General features: G+C 40.0%; 1 protein-coding gene and 1 long non-coding RNA gene across 3 annotated transcripts; both read right to left on the bottom strand.

Annotated features, from left to right (window-relative positions):
- Positions 1-333: 333 nt before the first annotated feature.
- LOC135335349 (uncharacterized) lies at positions 334-888 on the bottom strand. Its single transcript, XR_010394484.1, has 2 exons — positions 848-888; positions 334-664 (listed from the first exon to the last, which is right to left on the bottom strand). It is a non-coding gene; the product is annotated as an uncharacterized LOC135335349 (long non-coding RNA).
- A 2605-nt stretch (positions 889-3493) lies between these two features.
- On the bottom strand, positions 3494-14635 carry LOC135335315 (hemicentin-1-like). Of its 2 annotated transcripts, none has more exons than XM_064530771.1 (18): positions 14498-14635; positions 13143-13664; positions 12806-13057; positions 12613-12737; positions 12370-12544; positions 9778-10065; positions 9370-9669; positions 9026-9322; positions 6822-7148; positions 6341-6736; positions 5971-6279; positions 5564-5914; positions 5217-5471; positions 4828-4995; positions 4384-4707; positions 3997-4208; positions 3889-3943; positions 3494-3813 (listed from the first exon to the last, which is right to left on the bottom strand). In XM_064530771.1, exons 1-18 carry the CDS (start codon positions 14607-14609, stop codon positions 3749-3751), a joined length of 4533 nt encoding a protein of 1510 aa, XP_064386841.1. In that variant the 5' UTR covers positions 14610-14635; the 3' UTR covers positions 3494-3748. The 2 variants fall into 2 exon arrangements, with proteins under 2 accessions (XP_064386841.1, XP_064386842.1); XM_064530772.1 differs by having other exon boundaries at positions 3495-3813; positions 6822-7142.
- Positions 14636-16619: the final 1984 nt, after the last annotated feature.

Here is a 16619-nt window from a genome sequence, read left to right as displayed (position 1 = left end):
GGGAGCAAAGGAACCCCCCTTTTGCTCAAAATATTAAAATTGATTTTTAGCAATCTACAGTCATTTACAGTCATGTTTTACCTATTCTATTTATGTAGTAATGTCAATACCTGCATGTAGTCCACTCTAGAAGGAACAGAACTTAGCTAAAAGCAGTGGCAGCTTCTTTACTCTTTCTCAACTGATCGCGTTGCAAAAACTGCATAGTAATTAATTGGATACAAGATGGGGATAAACCCACATCCATGTGTCATGCAGCTAGCTTTGATTGTGGTAATTATGTTCAACCAGACTTACTTATTATACAACAATGAGTAACAGGAAGAGACCAAGTCAAGTGCCAATTTCAACATTCTTCAAAAAGAGTAAAGCAGGTAACGGTTTCACATAAATAAAAATCCAAATCATATAAATTATGATAAATAAACAACAAAACTTATATATAAATAAAAACAACTTCAATTGTAGGTTCAGAGTTACAGGATGCTATTGTCAGCCCCGCTGACTCGTCTCCCCCTTCATCTCCCCCTACTGACGTCCCCAGTGACACTGAAGATTCAGACAGTGAACTTGATATGGAGGAGGGTGACTGCGTTATCCGGTGTGGCTTAGGTGGTGCTACCTTTAATGAAAATCAATCGTGACCGATGCAACCAGCTTTTGTCTGCAGAAAATATGAAAAAACTAGTAGTATCATACAGCCAGCTACACCCAAGGAGAATGAAACTCCCTTTCTTTAGTATGCTACCTGATGATTGAATGTCTTTATATGTGTTTTTTACAATCAATTATTAAATACTCTAAGCTCTTGTATAAAAATTACTCATTTACTCACTCACACACTTACTTAACTTCTTGATCTTACTATCACTGCACTGGTTCCTTGGGAGGTTTCGATTTCCAGCTATGTATTTTCTACGAGTCATTTCTTGCTGCAAATGAATCTTGGGGCTTTGCTAACTGCTTTTTTAGCTCATACAAGCTTTGAAAAGGCTGTAGAGACAAGCTACAGCCAGGTTTTCACGATTGTGCAAAATAATGCTATCTCAGCAATAATTTTCTGCTAATTCTGGGTGTGGCTGTCTGTTCTGGGAGGTTATTTTCCATTGCTGGGGACTAGAAAGCTGCTTGTTGTACGGAGTAGAGAGGTGGTCACTTTTGAGAGGTTGCTTTACATTGAAGTCATTGTAGTTTCAATCCGGACCTGAGCTCTTGGCCGTTATATAGCGTGTGGTTGCTATTTGGAGGTGGTCGTTAATGGAGGTTCCACTGTACTGACAAGCTCTAAGTCCGTTGTCTGTACTCTGTTTCCAATTTTTATTGAGTTTAGCTTGAATTACTCTATGTCAACTTTTCTCTTTCCCTGCTGTAAAGTCAAAACAGCAAAGGACATTGCTTAACTGGGTTATTATGTATCTTAGTGCTACAAACATAGAATGGCTTGATGCTATGGATAAGCTGTACTGTTCATAAACGTTTGCAGTATAGTCCTTCAAACTGCTTTAGTATACTTACCTTGTTGTGCATATCCAATTGGATAGCAAAGGGTTAGAGACAAAATAAATGGTAAAGTGTTAACAACACTAACTTAAAGGGCCATCATTCACTTGTACAAGTCGTCATGTAGATCGATAGCAGCAACTCTAATTATACTAGTACTAGCTGCGCATAATCTACACGAAAGTTCACTGTCACACATTTCCATACAGAGTAATGCAGAATGGCAAGCTGACATTGGCATACTTCATGTTTCCTTTGATGTTTGACCCTAGGAAAATGGTCACAATTATCATAGTATCAAACAGATGGCCAATTAACTGGAGAAAATATGAGTTGGTAAGAAGAGCATTCTGTTTTGCACAATAGCGCTTTGATGAAGTGATCTCCTGCATGTAGAAGCAGCCGCATGAGATTATCATGGTGGCAATTAGCAAGGAAAGTCAATAAAAATGCATCGATTGTGTTGAAGATAACTCCACAAGATCTCCCTCAGTCGAATTACATTAATAGACTCACTTATCCGAATAATGCCATAAAGGTAACAAGTTGTACTTATCATGATACGATCACACCATAATTAATCCAATAGCCGGTATATCGGCTATATATAGGAACTTGTTTATTAGCCAATTTCCTCACACCATTAAGAATTCACAGCACTGTGCAAAAGCAATCAGAGTAATCGTGAGGGGTGAAAGTGAAAAGACGAACATGTGTTGAGCTTTGATCTCGACATGTGTATACAAACACACCTCATTGCTTACAGCTATGGGGTGAACAAATGTACTGAGAATAATGTGACTTGCTATGGACAAACAAGAGAAAGAGACAAACAGAAGGTTGCAAGGTGATTGAAGTCCCTTGCAGTGACCGTAAACCAGAACTACAGATCGCCAGTTATACCCATGAGCCGAAGTTAAATAATTATAATAGTTCCTTGTGAGAGGGCAGGCTGAATCAAATGCTTTTCTAAAATCTAGATATACTATCAAACTTTTTGATCAGCGGTTGATTACATGTATACGGCCGCGAGCGTTTGGGATAAACTGGATCTTTTCTTCAGAAGCTAAATTGTTGCTTGTTTATATATATACAGATGAATACCTTGTTATAGATAAGAGTCTCGAGGACTTTTTAAAAAATTGGTAGAAGAGATATTGGGTGGTAGTTGGTCTAGGCAATTTAACATAATAGGTGAGTCTAGCATCCAATGAGTTGAAGAATCTAAGTGTCGACACGCAACATTGGCTTCACGTTTATCTCAATAGTCATCATAAACGATGCCCCAGGCGTTTAGCACACACTTCCACTCACCGTTTTGATGGGAGAGTCTCCCACCATCTCCTTGAGAGCACACTGTACGCAATGTAGAGAGGATACAACATACAGTATTTAATAATTATGTTAGGTTCTATAGCTACTAGGTCTATATAACATTGAGATACACTATAGCAAGCACTTAGATCTACCTGGCTGTGCATCTCCTGCAAATAGTAGTTACAACCAAAGCAATGACAGAATTCTAATAATACTTTGCCATCATTCACTTGTATAGGTGAGTGGGGCGAATAAATAATGGAAAATTGAGACTTACTATATACCCTAGTCTTATACGAATAATTATTATGGTCAAAATCAGTCAGATTGGGGAACCAAATAGCGATCTAACACTTAGCAATTGCCAGTATTTCATCTACGGAGTACCCTGGCTCAGCAGAATCTGATTATCATATTATCTGACAGATAAACTGGAAGTGCTGGATATGTTATTTCAGCTCTGACTCACTCATCAGACAAGAGACACAACAGCAAACAGAGGGGAACAAAGAGAGAAATAGGACCTGACAGTTCCCATTTTGAATCACATTGTTTTAAATTAACTTTCTTGTCATGATACAAAGAGATGCATGTCTATTACCATACACCTATGACTATATACATGCTAAAAAAGGCTGTCAGATTACAATTTAGCTTATAAACAGTGTGTATGTTTATATAGAATCAAAACAAAGTGATTTGCAGTTAGCTCAAAAAATTCATTCACTGATACAGAAACAAATGCAGCAAACATGTACAAAGTAGTTCCAAGTCCGGCACAACAAATTTCAGATAGGTCTATCTACAACTCACTTCTGAATCAGCTACAATATTCTACTCAAAGCAAATTTCTAGTCTCTTACGATAAAGATACATTTAAATTTTGCAACATCATTTAATGTTTAGCCAAAACTGTAATGTAACACATCATTCACTCATACATAGGGCCGGCAAACTCATACATAGGGTCAGCGGAACCTTCAGTATTCCTGCAACCTGCATGTATGCATGGAATGATGCATTTAAAAGAGTAGTGACTTGAACTTCGAGAATCACAATATAAAAACTTACCCAGTGGCACCAGCTCACTCCACCTCCCCTCTGCAGCTGACGTTTTTGCTCTCACCTGAATATTATACATAGCATTGCTGAAGTACAATAATAGATGTGTAGTCACACCTGGACCATGAAGTTTTCAGTGCTGATGAGCCTGGTATCATCTCCAATGGCGTGGAAAAGCTCTCTTCTTCCTTTAGACACCATCAAATCCGAACCAGACCCTTGAGGAATGAATTTGATGTCATAGCCAGTGATCCTCCCATACGACCTCGTGGGGGTGGTCCAAACCACAACAGAGCAGAAACCAATCACCAAGGAGGGGGCATTAGACTCTGAGGGCAGAGTATACATTTCAATTTTACGCTATTCTATATCTATGCATGGGCAATTCAATCACAATGATAATTAGAATCTACAATTATTTCTCAATTTCAATAACAATTTTTTTGCTCAGTCCTTATCCTATATACTTCCACAGAATGGTATATAACAATCAAGTCCACTCACTTGTATCCCCAGTCATGGCAACGACCTCACAGCTCCTGCCCTGCCCTCCCTCCTCCTGATCACTCACTCCATTCTCAGGGATCACTCGGATGGTGTAGGTGGTGAGTGGCTGCAGACCAGACACTGAGTAGTCCACCAGGGCATCTTGTTTGACATACGCCCTGCTGTTGTGTTGAGTGAAGGTCTGGTTGTCCTTAGAGTAGAATATGTTGTAGTAGAAGTCGCCTCTCCCAGTGATCTCAGGCCTCTCCCAACGCACAGTAATTGTGTTACCTCGAGTCCTCTCAGCAACTACTTGCAAACTCTTACATTTCTTTGGTAGAGCTGTATGATGGCGATACACACACATTTCATATCTAATAACGTGCAAGTGAATGCACTGTCATATACATGCACACACACACACACACACACTAAAGTGTGAAAGCAATTTTGTTTAGTTACATGAACACGGAAAGTTTGGTTCCTCCATTTCTGTTCTGTAGTAGCCACGAAAACAGAAACACTCTCTGCTATCTATGACGGGACTGAAGCTGTTTCTAGGACAGGGCACACAAGCAGACACTCCAGTTGATAAGTCTTCTGTATAGGTTCCAACTGGGCATCTAGGTTCTGTGTGGAAACAATTTCGTAGGCAAACTACTATACATATAATTATGTATCGTAACGATCGGAGCTAACCAATATGATTTCTACATCTGTATATATAGAAATAACCGTACGTGCTTAGGATTTGAATTCATGATGTAAGAGATTACCTTGGAGTACTTAGTGGAAACCAACACATATTGTTCAAAACATAATTATGATTGATTCCTAAAATACATACTTACCTCCCAGCTCTATAGTCACACTGCTGCTACCAGTTCCAGCATCATTAGTGACATCACAGCGATAGGTACCAAGATCAGACATATGAATGCTTGTCAGAGTGCGGGTGGGTCCAGTTGTTGTACTGCCAGTATCAGTATTAGTAATGGTGTAGACGTAATTAGAGGGATTTCCCCTCTGCACAAAGCAGGTGATGGTGATATCATTTCCGATGTGCACAAGAGTCTCAGTAGCTGTAGTTTCCACTTCAGGAACAGCTGCATGCATCAAGATTGAAATGTGGTTTAGCTATAATTATGTGAATGTACTGCTAATAGCACAGTGTACATACAGTGTACACATAACTCACCATTTACTTGTACAGTGATGAAGGCACTGCTGCTGGCGACAGTGAGACTCTCGGAGTTGCTTCCAATACAAGTGTACACACCATCATGATCAGGGTATATGGCACTCACAATATGGAGGGATGACTCAACGCTACCAGGAATGAGGTCAAACCCTCTGTTTCCGATAGTTCCAGTCAATTTAGCTACAAATGTTGTTTCCGTGTCTGTCTGCTCAAATTGAGTGGTCTGACTGTTGAACTCCCATGTGATACTAGGAACGGGAGCTCCCACTGATCTACAGGAGATGTCTGCACTGCCTCCCTCGGGAATCACAACAGTAGAAATACTGAGAGATGTTGTGATGGCATCAACTGTGAAATTAGAACAGCACATAATGAGTTGGTTCATAACGATATCATTGCTGTACCTGGCGCAATAACCCCAAAATCAACACCACCAGTTGGTGTGATGGTATGAGTTTGAGTTGTTCCAGGCTTAAGTTGAGGTTGAACAATGTAGAACCCCTCATCCTCAGCTGTGGTGTTGTCTCGTACAAATGTCTCAAAATAATTAGGAAACTCTTGAGGACGCATTTGACCAGGTATGAAAGTGCTACTCCCTTTGTACCAGAACATCACTTCATACTCTCCTGACACTCTCACTTCAATGACCAGCTTTTCGGGAGGACGTAAAATAATGACCTCAGGGGAGACTCTCTCAATACGAATGGTGTTACCTGGATGAAGCAAATGAGTGAGAGAGTAGCAAAATAATACAATCACATTTTGTACACTTACCTGTATCCAATTGATAAGGTATTGATGTGATGACCTCCCCACCATCACTGTCATCAGTGAAGACACACTGGTACACTCCTGCATCAGAGAGTCCAAAGTTAGTGATAGTCAGAGAACTGGTCACTCGTCCGTTGGTCATTGTGGTCGAGGTGATGGTGATTCGTGAGTCAGTGTCATTCACAACTTGTCCGCTCCTCACCCACACCACAGACGGGGCAGCGTAGTTTCCAACTCCATCACCTTGATGCCCAGCAGTGCATATCAGTATAGAACCATCGACAGTGCCACCAAGAGCTATCCCAGTGCGGTTGTCATTGAGGCTGGAGCTGAGGTCAACAGGTTCATTGAGAGAGGGCTGATCAGTCAACATCAAGGCTCCAATACTAGATGACACAGCTACAGAAAAAAGTTAGTGTGAATAAAATTAATGGCTATAGTATATTTATCTGATACATCATAATTATATAACACTTAAACATACCTGTTAGTGTGACCGCAGCAGCTCCATTGCCAGAAGTAGCTCCACTAGTAGCTGTGCACTGATAAACTCCATTGTCAGAGGCTCTGAAGTTGTCCACAGTGAGCACAGATGTGGAGTCATTAGTGAGCAATGATCTTGAGCGCTCAGGGAGATTGTCTTCCCTGATACGAATGTGAGGTGGATCGTTCAATAGAGATTTTCCATTGAGAGTCCATGTGAAGGTGATAGTGGTTCTATCCTCTACCGTACAGTAGATCTGGATGACTGATCCCTCAACCACACTACCACTGGAGGAGACGAGGGCTTCAGGTCCAGTGAGGACTTGAAGTATGTATGATGTGTAAGTCAAGCCAATTATACAATTAAACACAACAAGAGTCCATGTATACTACAATCGCCCACCACACAGTACCTCCTGTCTACGTCTCCATGGGAACTACCAACTATGCTGCTAATAACAGCAGTTAAACCAACTCTGCGTCATCACTGAATGTTGCAAACTGCGCTGTGCTAATGCCTATTGGCATGTTTTCTTCGCTCAAAAAGTATTAGAGTGTCATATAATTTTGCTTCGTGTATTAGTTATTACATAGCTATACGAGCCACAAGCTGTTTATTGGCCCGTAGTAGATTGTGGTCAACTACTTTGTTGCCTTGAAACCATTTTCTGCATATAGAAACCAGCATAGAAACCACTTGCTACGTAGATATGAAAAATAAGTAGTTTTGTTCTGTTTCGGTTTTGGGCGGCTGGAATTACAATATTACAATAGTAGGTGCATCGAAACCATGCATAAAAATTATGGTGTCTAGTAAATTTCCCACAGGAATCACAAATGTTTCATTGAGTGTGTCACTATAAAAGCAGTGATTCGACAGTTTGAGCGGGAGGTGGGAAACTTCATCGAAAGGTTATATTATATACAGAACTGACCACAGTGCAATATGCTGTATATTGGCACTGCTATTTCTTTGATCTCAGAGGTCAAAAGGCAACAAATAATGTTATGTGTATTATGTTACGAAGCTTGCATTTGCAATTGAAAATTGAATTAATCAAGAAGAGTTGTCTCTAAAATAACGCTAGGTCAACAACTATAGCTTAATGGAAACAGAAGTCATCTGATGGCTTGGTGAATGACAAGGATAGAAGCATGTAGACATACAACGTAGTTTTCATTTCCTGTCAATGAGCACACAGAATGTCACTAAACTGATGATGTAATATAAAAAAGTGGCCCATGCAAGTATTATAGGAGAGCTTTAATGCCCGTCGGCACTAAATTTCTCCTATATCCATGCAGCTAGGAGGCATTATTATAATGCATTAAGAGAGCTTTAGTGGGAAAGTGACCTTTTGAGACCTAAAACCACCCTTCACCCAACACTTCAAAACATTGCTGTTATAGGGACACTCTCAAAAGTATTTGTGGTTCCTGTCAGTGTGGGAAGTTTGCTATGCAGCATACATGGATTCCATGCAGTTATTGTACAATTATCCAGCCACCACAAAACAATCTACCAAATAATCTTTTTCGTGTCTATGCAGGAAGTAGCTGCAGCAAATGATCAACATTATTGGCCCTAGTATAGTAGATATAGTGATCTCGGCCCTAAGTAGCCTACCAGTCCCTTTCCAAAGGTAAAAAAGGGAGTGGTCTCCAGTATAGATTGTACTCAGCTTGTGTCAGCTGTGTAGTTTGGCAAAAACAGGGATCATAATTATGTTCTCAAATTATTCGGCAGTTTTTCCAATGGTCTATCCAGGTTTTCGCTGGTTATAGTTGTTATACATGCATGGCCATCTATAGAGTGTGAAATTAGCAATCTTGTTTTGTACGAGCAGTATACACGATAATGTAGACTACTTTTACGTCTGACGGGGTTCGGTGACCAACTCTAAATGAATATTTTGTGCTAATCTGCCGGCTCTTTGTAATCAGACAATTTTACGAAACAAAGGCTTGTTCTGTTTTCAGATTCTCTATAATTTCAGACAGCATGAAATCTCGAATATTTAGCAGTCAGGGCAATTATTATAGCTCAGACTAAAACTACCAGTATTAAGTAGTCTAGTCTATCGAACATATCAACCAAACATTTATATTGATGTGTTATTTAGACACTTAAATGGGTTCACGGAGTGCTCCGTGTTTAATAGAGGACCTGGCCCCTCTGTGTGTTCATAGTTAAATTTAACTCACCATCAAATGTTATCTTTATAATACCGACACTGTAGGGTCCTGGTCCCACACGTGTGTATGCTCTCACTGAGATGTTGTACTCCACATACTTTTCCAGCCCAAAGAGAACAGTAAACAAGTTAATTGTTCTTATTGTTGTTGTATTGAGCACACCAAATGTCATTAGTGGCTCATACATGACTTCATATTCAGTGATGACTCCATTCTGGTCTATCTCAGCAACTTCAGTCCAGTTCACTTGGATCTCAGTAGAGGACAACACAGTAGCTGTCACATTCTGAGGTGGACTAGCTGGAGCTGTATTGATACATTAATAATAATAATTTTAATAATTATCAACTAACTGTCATCAAAAGTAATTTCCATATCCTCTGGGCTATAAGGTCCAGGGCCCACACTTGTATAAGCTCTCACAGAAACATTGTACTCTAAATTCTCTTCCAGTCCAGTAAGAACAGTAGAAACATTTGTAGTGTTCACTCTGGCTGCAGTGAGTATATCAAACGTCATCACTGGTTCGTACATCACTTCATATGTGGTAATTATTCCATTCCGATGCATCATGGGAACTTCAGTCCAGTTCACTTGGATCTCAGTGGATGATAGCATAGTGATCATTACATTCTCAGGAGGGTTTGTTGGAACTGTGAACGTAATGAAGTATTCCTGTTACTTTAATTTATGTAACTTGACAGCTAGTTACATAGATCTAGCTGTAGTAATTCGAAATGCCTTGTTGCTTATAAGCATACCTGTTTCCACAGTAGTGACCACGACGTTACCAGATGCACTGTCCCCAATGTCATTGAAAGCAACCACTGAGAAGGAGTAAGCTACTCCAGGGTGTAGTCCATTGATGGTTACAGTCTCCACTGTGCTGTTGATAGTCGTGGCAGTCCCTCCAAGAAAAGATGGTCTGGTGTAGGAGACTTTGTAACCACGGATGGGAGCATTGTTGTCATAAGGCTCCACCCACTCCAATATCACACTAGTTTTTGTCACTTCTACAGCTGTCGCATTTTGTGGTCTTTCGGGAGTTGCTGAAATTGAATGTGTACAAATACAAGCTGTGAATTTGAAAGGGCATAAACTAACATCTGTAGTATATTGAATACTTAATCGATAGGTAGGCAGTGATACGGAAATATGAACAACTACTCTCGAAAAATTTCAACTCCTCTTACAATCATTCTAAGAGCTAAATTAATTGCATTTATGTATGGGCCTGAGGATTCTCACATACCAAGTATAATAACAATAATTATATGTATTAGGATTGGCACTACTTCTGTAGCTTTTTAGCACTTTTCACGTATTTTCTCCTTAAGTTTATGCTGTTATATCTCTGCAGGGAAGGATCACATCTGAAAACTGACTGCACAGCTAGTTTGTAGAGCTATTCTTTTGTATGATTGGTGTTATAAGATTCAAAAAACGTTCACATGCATAGATACACAGACATTTCTAAAAGTGCACTAATATCGCACGTACTTCACCGCAAATGAGTGACTGACTAAGTAAGTAAGGTTCTTGAGAAGCTTTTCCTCGTTGTACAAGCTAACATCCTCATAATATTCTGCAATCAGTTCCTAACAACTACAGTCTTGGACATGCAGGCCCGGATCTAGGGGGTGGGTTTCAGGGGTTGCAACCCCCCCAAACACTTACAATAACTAGCTCAACCTACACTTGTGTTGCTTGTGGCTAAATGAGCAATGTGGTTAACTTACAAGCTGTGAACTATGAAGTATTAGTATCTGTTGACATGAGTACAAGTCCAGGACACACTAAGTAGTCAATACACAATAATTTCATTCCACACATACAGAAGTTTTCAGATAGGTTGAGGGAATGCTTCCTGAGTCGTAAGTTATAGATCTATACTGTTGTACTGTGCTGTGTGTACATCCAATATGCATGAGTAACTTTACACTCTGAAGCATTCCCTCAACTTACCTAACGCGCGTTTTGTTTTATAACCCCCCTAAAAATTTTTGGCTGGATCCGCCCCTGACATGGTCATTTTTCTCAGATTTGCGATTGATTTTACGAGGTACATGACCTCTTAGACTCTACTTCTTTTACCTAGAAAATTCCGCCATCTTTATGTGACTCTTTGAGAGGCTCGGGGTTGGCCTCGAATCATCATTGTTCAATAAGAGAGCGGCCAGTATTCGATAGACACATCGCGCAAACAGAACAACTGCAACTAGCTACCCTTCCAAGTTATTGTCTTCACATTCTTATCTTTAATTATACCCTATCCTAATAACACTCGCATGAGTGTATACAGCTTAGATTCCCTAACATCCTATATTCCCCACCCACTCCACCCACTCCACCCACTCCACCCACTCCACCACTGTTGCAGTCTCAGTTACTCTGTCTTCCAAGTTTGCTTCCCAGATATTCTCATCTGTTGCACTCAGTACTCAGTCTTCCAAGTTACTGTCTTCCTAGATTCTCATCTATGCGAATTACTACCGTATAAATCATGACAATTAAGGATTGAGAAGTGATTATAATTATAGCTGCGGTGGATTAATAGTCACTCTCTGAGGAAAAAAATTAATATAAATCAAACACCTGAATATTAAACTGCAACCTTGCGAAGATATACCGCCCACTCCACCCTCTCCTGATTCGACAATCTGACCACAAAAAACATGGGAACAAGTACCACAAAAACATTTGCAATGTTAAAAGTTGCTAGGATTGTCCGGGGGAAACACCAAAAAGCGTAGAAACAAGAAATCCGGCGAGAGAATAACTCCAATCCGATGCAACGTTATGAGAACAAGTGTTGATACATTACATTAGCATCACATTAATACGATATGTCAGGCAGTATAGACTATACTTCCATCCACCATGCATGCACATCATTACTTCCATGTTAAAAGGAGTCAGGACTATGTATGCCTGTGCTCAACACTGCAAACTCAACATTAACTTATAGCTTGCACAAAATGCACGTTCAATGTTAGGAGATTGGCTGGGAAAACCAGCAAAATTTATAGGTGGAAAAACTACCATCAATTTAACTATTAAAACATTTCGTTAAGATGTATCGTGCATGTGCATGAATGACGTTGTAACGGATTCGAGTTATATTCTCATCGGATTTCTTTTTTCTACGATTTTTGGTGTTTCCCCCGGCCAATCCTAGCGACTTTTCACATAGCAAATGTTTTTGTGGTACTTGTAGAGAACATTCACGACTAGATGGTTCATGTGTACACTAACAGCTAGCCCTAGTGGCTTGTTGAACTGAGTAACAATTCCAGGGTATACTAAAATACCTCAACCTCCGGAAATCCATTGATAAAAATTAGATGGCTTACCTTGTACCATTAAAATGACAGGGTCCGTTGAAACAGTGCCATAGTCAGGACTACTAGCATTGCAAACATACTTCCCAGAGTCATTAATCATAGCCATATTGATGGTGAGGGTGCTGGTCACAGATCTGTCTCCCATGGTACATAACACAGTGGTGCGATTCTCATCATCCTGATTCTGAAGAATCACATGCACCATGCAAGACAAATATTATTGATGATGTACCAATGAATCAGTTAGCTCACCTGTGTTCCGTTGTGGACCCAGATAATGGTAGGTACTGGAAATCCACTGGCCGAACAGGTGAAAGTGGATAATTCAGAGATGCTCACATTCACAGATAAAGGGGGAGTGTCAATGATCGGACCAACTGTAGATGGACGAACAATTAAAAACATAGACCATACCTATAGGTGAAACGTTTCGTTTAACACTCACGGTATACAGTAGTATTATCAGAATCACTGCCTGCTATATTGGTGACTTCACACTTGTACTGTCCACCGTCTGTGGCTCCACTCACATTCACAGTTAGATTAGACATATCCCCCACAATTTCATTATCGTACAGTCTCCTCCATGAGAACATATTTCCAGGACCACCCATGGCAGAGCAAGTGAACGTCAGAGTGTCTCCTTGAACTGTTCTAGACATATTAGGTGTGACAGACACACTACTCTCAGGTGATACTGCAGTTAGACGAGAATAATGATTGGATGCATTCGTACAGCATGCTCTTAAAGTTCATATCTAATTTTATGCTATTATACTTACAGATAAGCTCTCCTGGTTTAGATTCTGCCGTGTAGTTGATATTGTCCACAATGATTGAAGCAACACATACGTAGTTGCCTTCATTGCCAAAAGCAATAGGATTAAAGGAGAAGTTTTGTCTAAATCGATCAAGATTATCGATCTTCACATCTCCAACTTTGTCCCAATGATAGTCAGGTGCAGGGAACGCAGAAGCTTCACAGGTGAATGTTGCACTGCTAGCCACAGTTCGAAGTAGCTGACGTTGTGGATTAGCCACAATGTATGGATGAATGTAGAGAGTGAAATTGGTACTGCCATTACCAGCTGCATTACCGACAACACAAGTGTACTCTCCTCCATCACTAGCATTAACTGAAGTGAGAAATAGTGTAGACTGCATTTCTCCAGGAACATTGATTCCGAGTCTTTGCCACTGGAAGTTATCAATTCCACCACTTGCAGAACAAGTTAGTGTGACATTTTGATTCAACACACCAACATTAGATGGACTTGCGTTAATCGTTACTTCACCAGGAGTCACTATATAGACATAATATTATCAATCAAGATTAAGATTCTAGAATCCCTGGCAAGCCTCAAGGCAAAGGATGGTTTACGTCGCCATAAATTCTAATGTAAAGACAATAAGTGCATGTGCAATAAGTGTACCTATGAGAAAGAAAAATGCTACCCCAGCTATCTCACCTTGGTTATAACTCTTAAAAGCTAGAACGATAAGCTTGTGCGAGCCCCACCGTTCTACCTTTCCTGGTGTCTACCGCCCCACCCATCATCTGTCCTGCCCTGCCATGTAGCTACAGCAAACTGTTATTTAGAGTGGCCTATAACACCAACCTAAACAACGCCTTGGCATCAAGCCAAAAAGGTGCTAGATCTAGAACTCCAACTATTATTTGCCCCACAATTCTAGCTAGTTATGCTTTCCCAATCCCAAAGCCGAGTCACAGGTGTAAGTGACATTTATAGTGCTTAGACCCAGAGTTTGGTTGGAATAGGAGATCATGTAATGAATCCCCATTATGGAACCCACAATACACCAGCACCAGGTTTGAGGTGTAGCAGTACCAGGATGGTGGACTTACTACCCTCTCCTAATCTAACATCAGAGAACGAGATGATATCTTCAGTGTGGTCAGTGCTAGCGGGTGATACCATGCAGTCGAAATAGACGCGTCATATATAAACATTAGCTACAACAGCTCATGTTATACCTGATGTCTAGCGGCCTGTATTATCTTCTGTAGCTACTGTACATCATGCATGCAATGCAATTAATATTCATGCAGCAAGTTGGACTAGAGTAAGACTAGTAGAGGAAAAACAACTGTATTGCATATAATTTATCAACTCACACGAAGTCTGTCCATGCACAAGAGAAATACTTCCAAGCAGACAGCAGAAAAATAGAGTTACAGTAGCCATTCTCTTCAATGTCCTGGAGAACACTAATGGAGGAGCCAACATTGGCAGCTATGATTACAAATACATGTATTCAGTAAAGTATATTCATGGCCTTGAGCAAGTCATAATTGACTTATAGTTGTTTGTGTTAATTGTCACATACTCTAATGGACCTGCTCTTCGACAAGTTGGTGCCTCTCCTGACCACTGACCTTGTCTGGAAATACCACTAGTGAGGACGTACGTAGCCTGTATCACAAGCGTATATGCAACAACAATGAGGTATAGTTAGGATTAGGGGTGGCCACGTATACTAATACTAACTCCGTAAGAACGTACAGTACAGTAAACAAGTGCATGGTGACCATGATGCAAGCTTATGCACAACTCTAAAGCTATAATATACATAGTCTATAGAGTAAATAAACGCAATTTGGTACGTGTTAGTACATAAATGTAAATATTTTGAGATTGGAATATTTTAAAGAAAATATGATGATACCATTGTGTTGGTGAACAAATTATCTAAAACATATCCAAAAACATTTCCATGGCAACCAAAGGTGGTGGGTATGTGGTGGTTTATAAAACACCAACATTTTTCTATAGTGGACAATCGCTTAGCGATGGAAAATACCAATTGTTTTCGGCTAAGGTATGGAACCGTGGCACAACATTCCTGAATAGTTTAGCTAACATATGCATGGTTACGTATAGCGTACATAAGTACACGTACTGATTAATACTCAATTATGGGATATTTTAGGTGCTTTTTCGCTTAGCGATGGAACTCAAGTAAATTTGTCGGCTAAGGTCTAATTGTTTTTGCACATTAATAAATTTTCTATCTCAAAAAAGTTGTCCAGAAATACTTTAGTTCCGGAGATATTTCATGTTACACATATATTTTACGATCACCCCCATTTTTACCTAAAATGATTTCCCACTACAACAACTTTAGGGGAAATATTTTCAAATAAGGTTGTAGCTTATTTATTCACCTACACAATGGTATCAGCACAATTTCTTAGAAATATTCCAATCTTGAGATACATTTAAGTACAACTACTCTCTCTGTGGTTAAATTTACTCTCAAAGCTGAAGGCACTGTATAGCTAGCTATACGTAACAGACAAGAAATTGGTAGGTGTACATGTAGTCATCAACTACTTGTATCCCCAGTCATGGCAACGACCTCACAGCTCTTGCTCTAAGTGGAAATAGTTGAGTCGTTAGTTGTGCATGTGTGTTATTGGTTATGCCGATACTATGATCAGTCTAGCTGAGAAGTTTGGACTGTATAGCTGATTATTCCATTGCATGCATGTGGAGAGGGTTATGTCAGAACAGAACAGGTGGCTGGGAGTTTATTATAAGTATCACCACCTTAGCACCAGGAGTGTATTCATACACTCCTGTTAGCACTAATTAATGCATTTGATCCAGTAGAGTTCGCAGTACGTGTGTTATGCTTTTGAGTTTGTGTTTATTAGAATCATCAGTTATGGTTTGAAGACTTTTTCTTGTTATGCTGTGCTGAGGGAATAGAGGTATTATATATATGTGGTAAGTAAAATTATAAGTAAAGTTACATGTGTAATTGTTTAGCCGTCATTAATCTACTTATACCAGTGAATGCAGGCTCATCTCATTCAGTGGCCTTACAGGTCCTCATCGGCATCATTCCAGTCATTATTAATTTTTGATAGCCAGGGTTACAGATGTACATGTATATGTATAGCTGTGGTGCCAGTAATTACTGGGCCTAGTGGTGGTGTCATTGTATTAGATAATTCAATTTGTTAGGGTGAGGTCTGGACAAATCACCACTGTCTGCCAGAAAATTCAATTCATTGGCACACAACTTACATTCAAATGTGCATGGGTTGTTCTGTGCTACTCCACTGCGCATTATGGACTCATTACAGGTGATGGATGAACTGGTATAGTGGTCACACTGACAGTGTATACCCAATGACACAGCTATAGGGTCACCATGCAGTCCAGTAAGCCTCATGCATGCACACAGCATGCGGTGTTCTCTATAGTGCATGTGCGGAACCACGATGCAGA

This window comes from Halichondria panicea, chromosome 4 (assembly GCF_963675165.1).
Source record: "Halichondria panicea chromosome 4, odHalPani1.1, whole genome shotgun sequence".
Lineage (NCBI taxonomy): Eukaryota > Metazoa > Porifera > Demospongiae > Suberitida > Halichondriidae > Halichondria > Halichondria panicea.
The sequence above is the reverse complement of the archived record's forward strand: the minus strand, read 5'-3'. Positions and strand labels throughout refer to the sequence as shown.

Coding starts and splice junctions, on each gene's coding strand:
- LOC135335315 (XM_064530771.1), bottom strand. CDS start 14,609: ATGTTGGCTCCTCCATTAGTGTTCTCCAGGACATTGAAGAGAATGGCT. Junction 13,058..13,142: donor TAAACCAGGAGAGCTTATCT/GTAAGTATAATA, acceptor GTCTAACTGCAG/TATCACCTGAGAGTAGTGTG. Junction 12,738..12,805: donor TGATAATACTACTGTATACC/GTGAGTGTTAAA, acceptor GTCCATCTACAG/TTGGTCCGATCATTGACACT.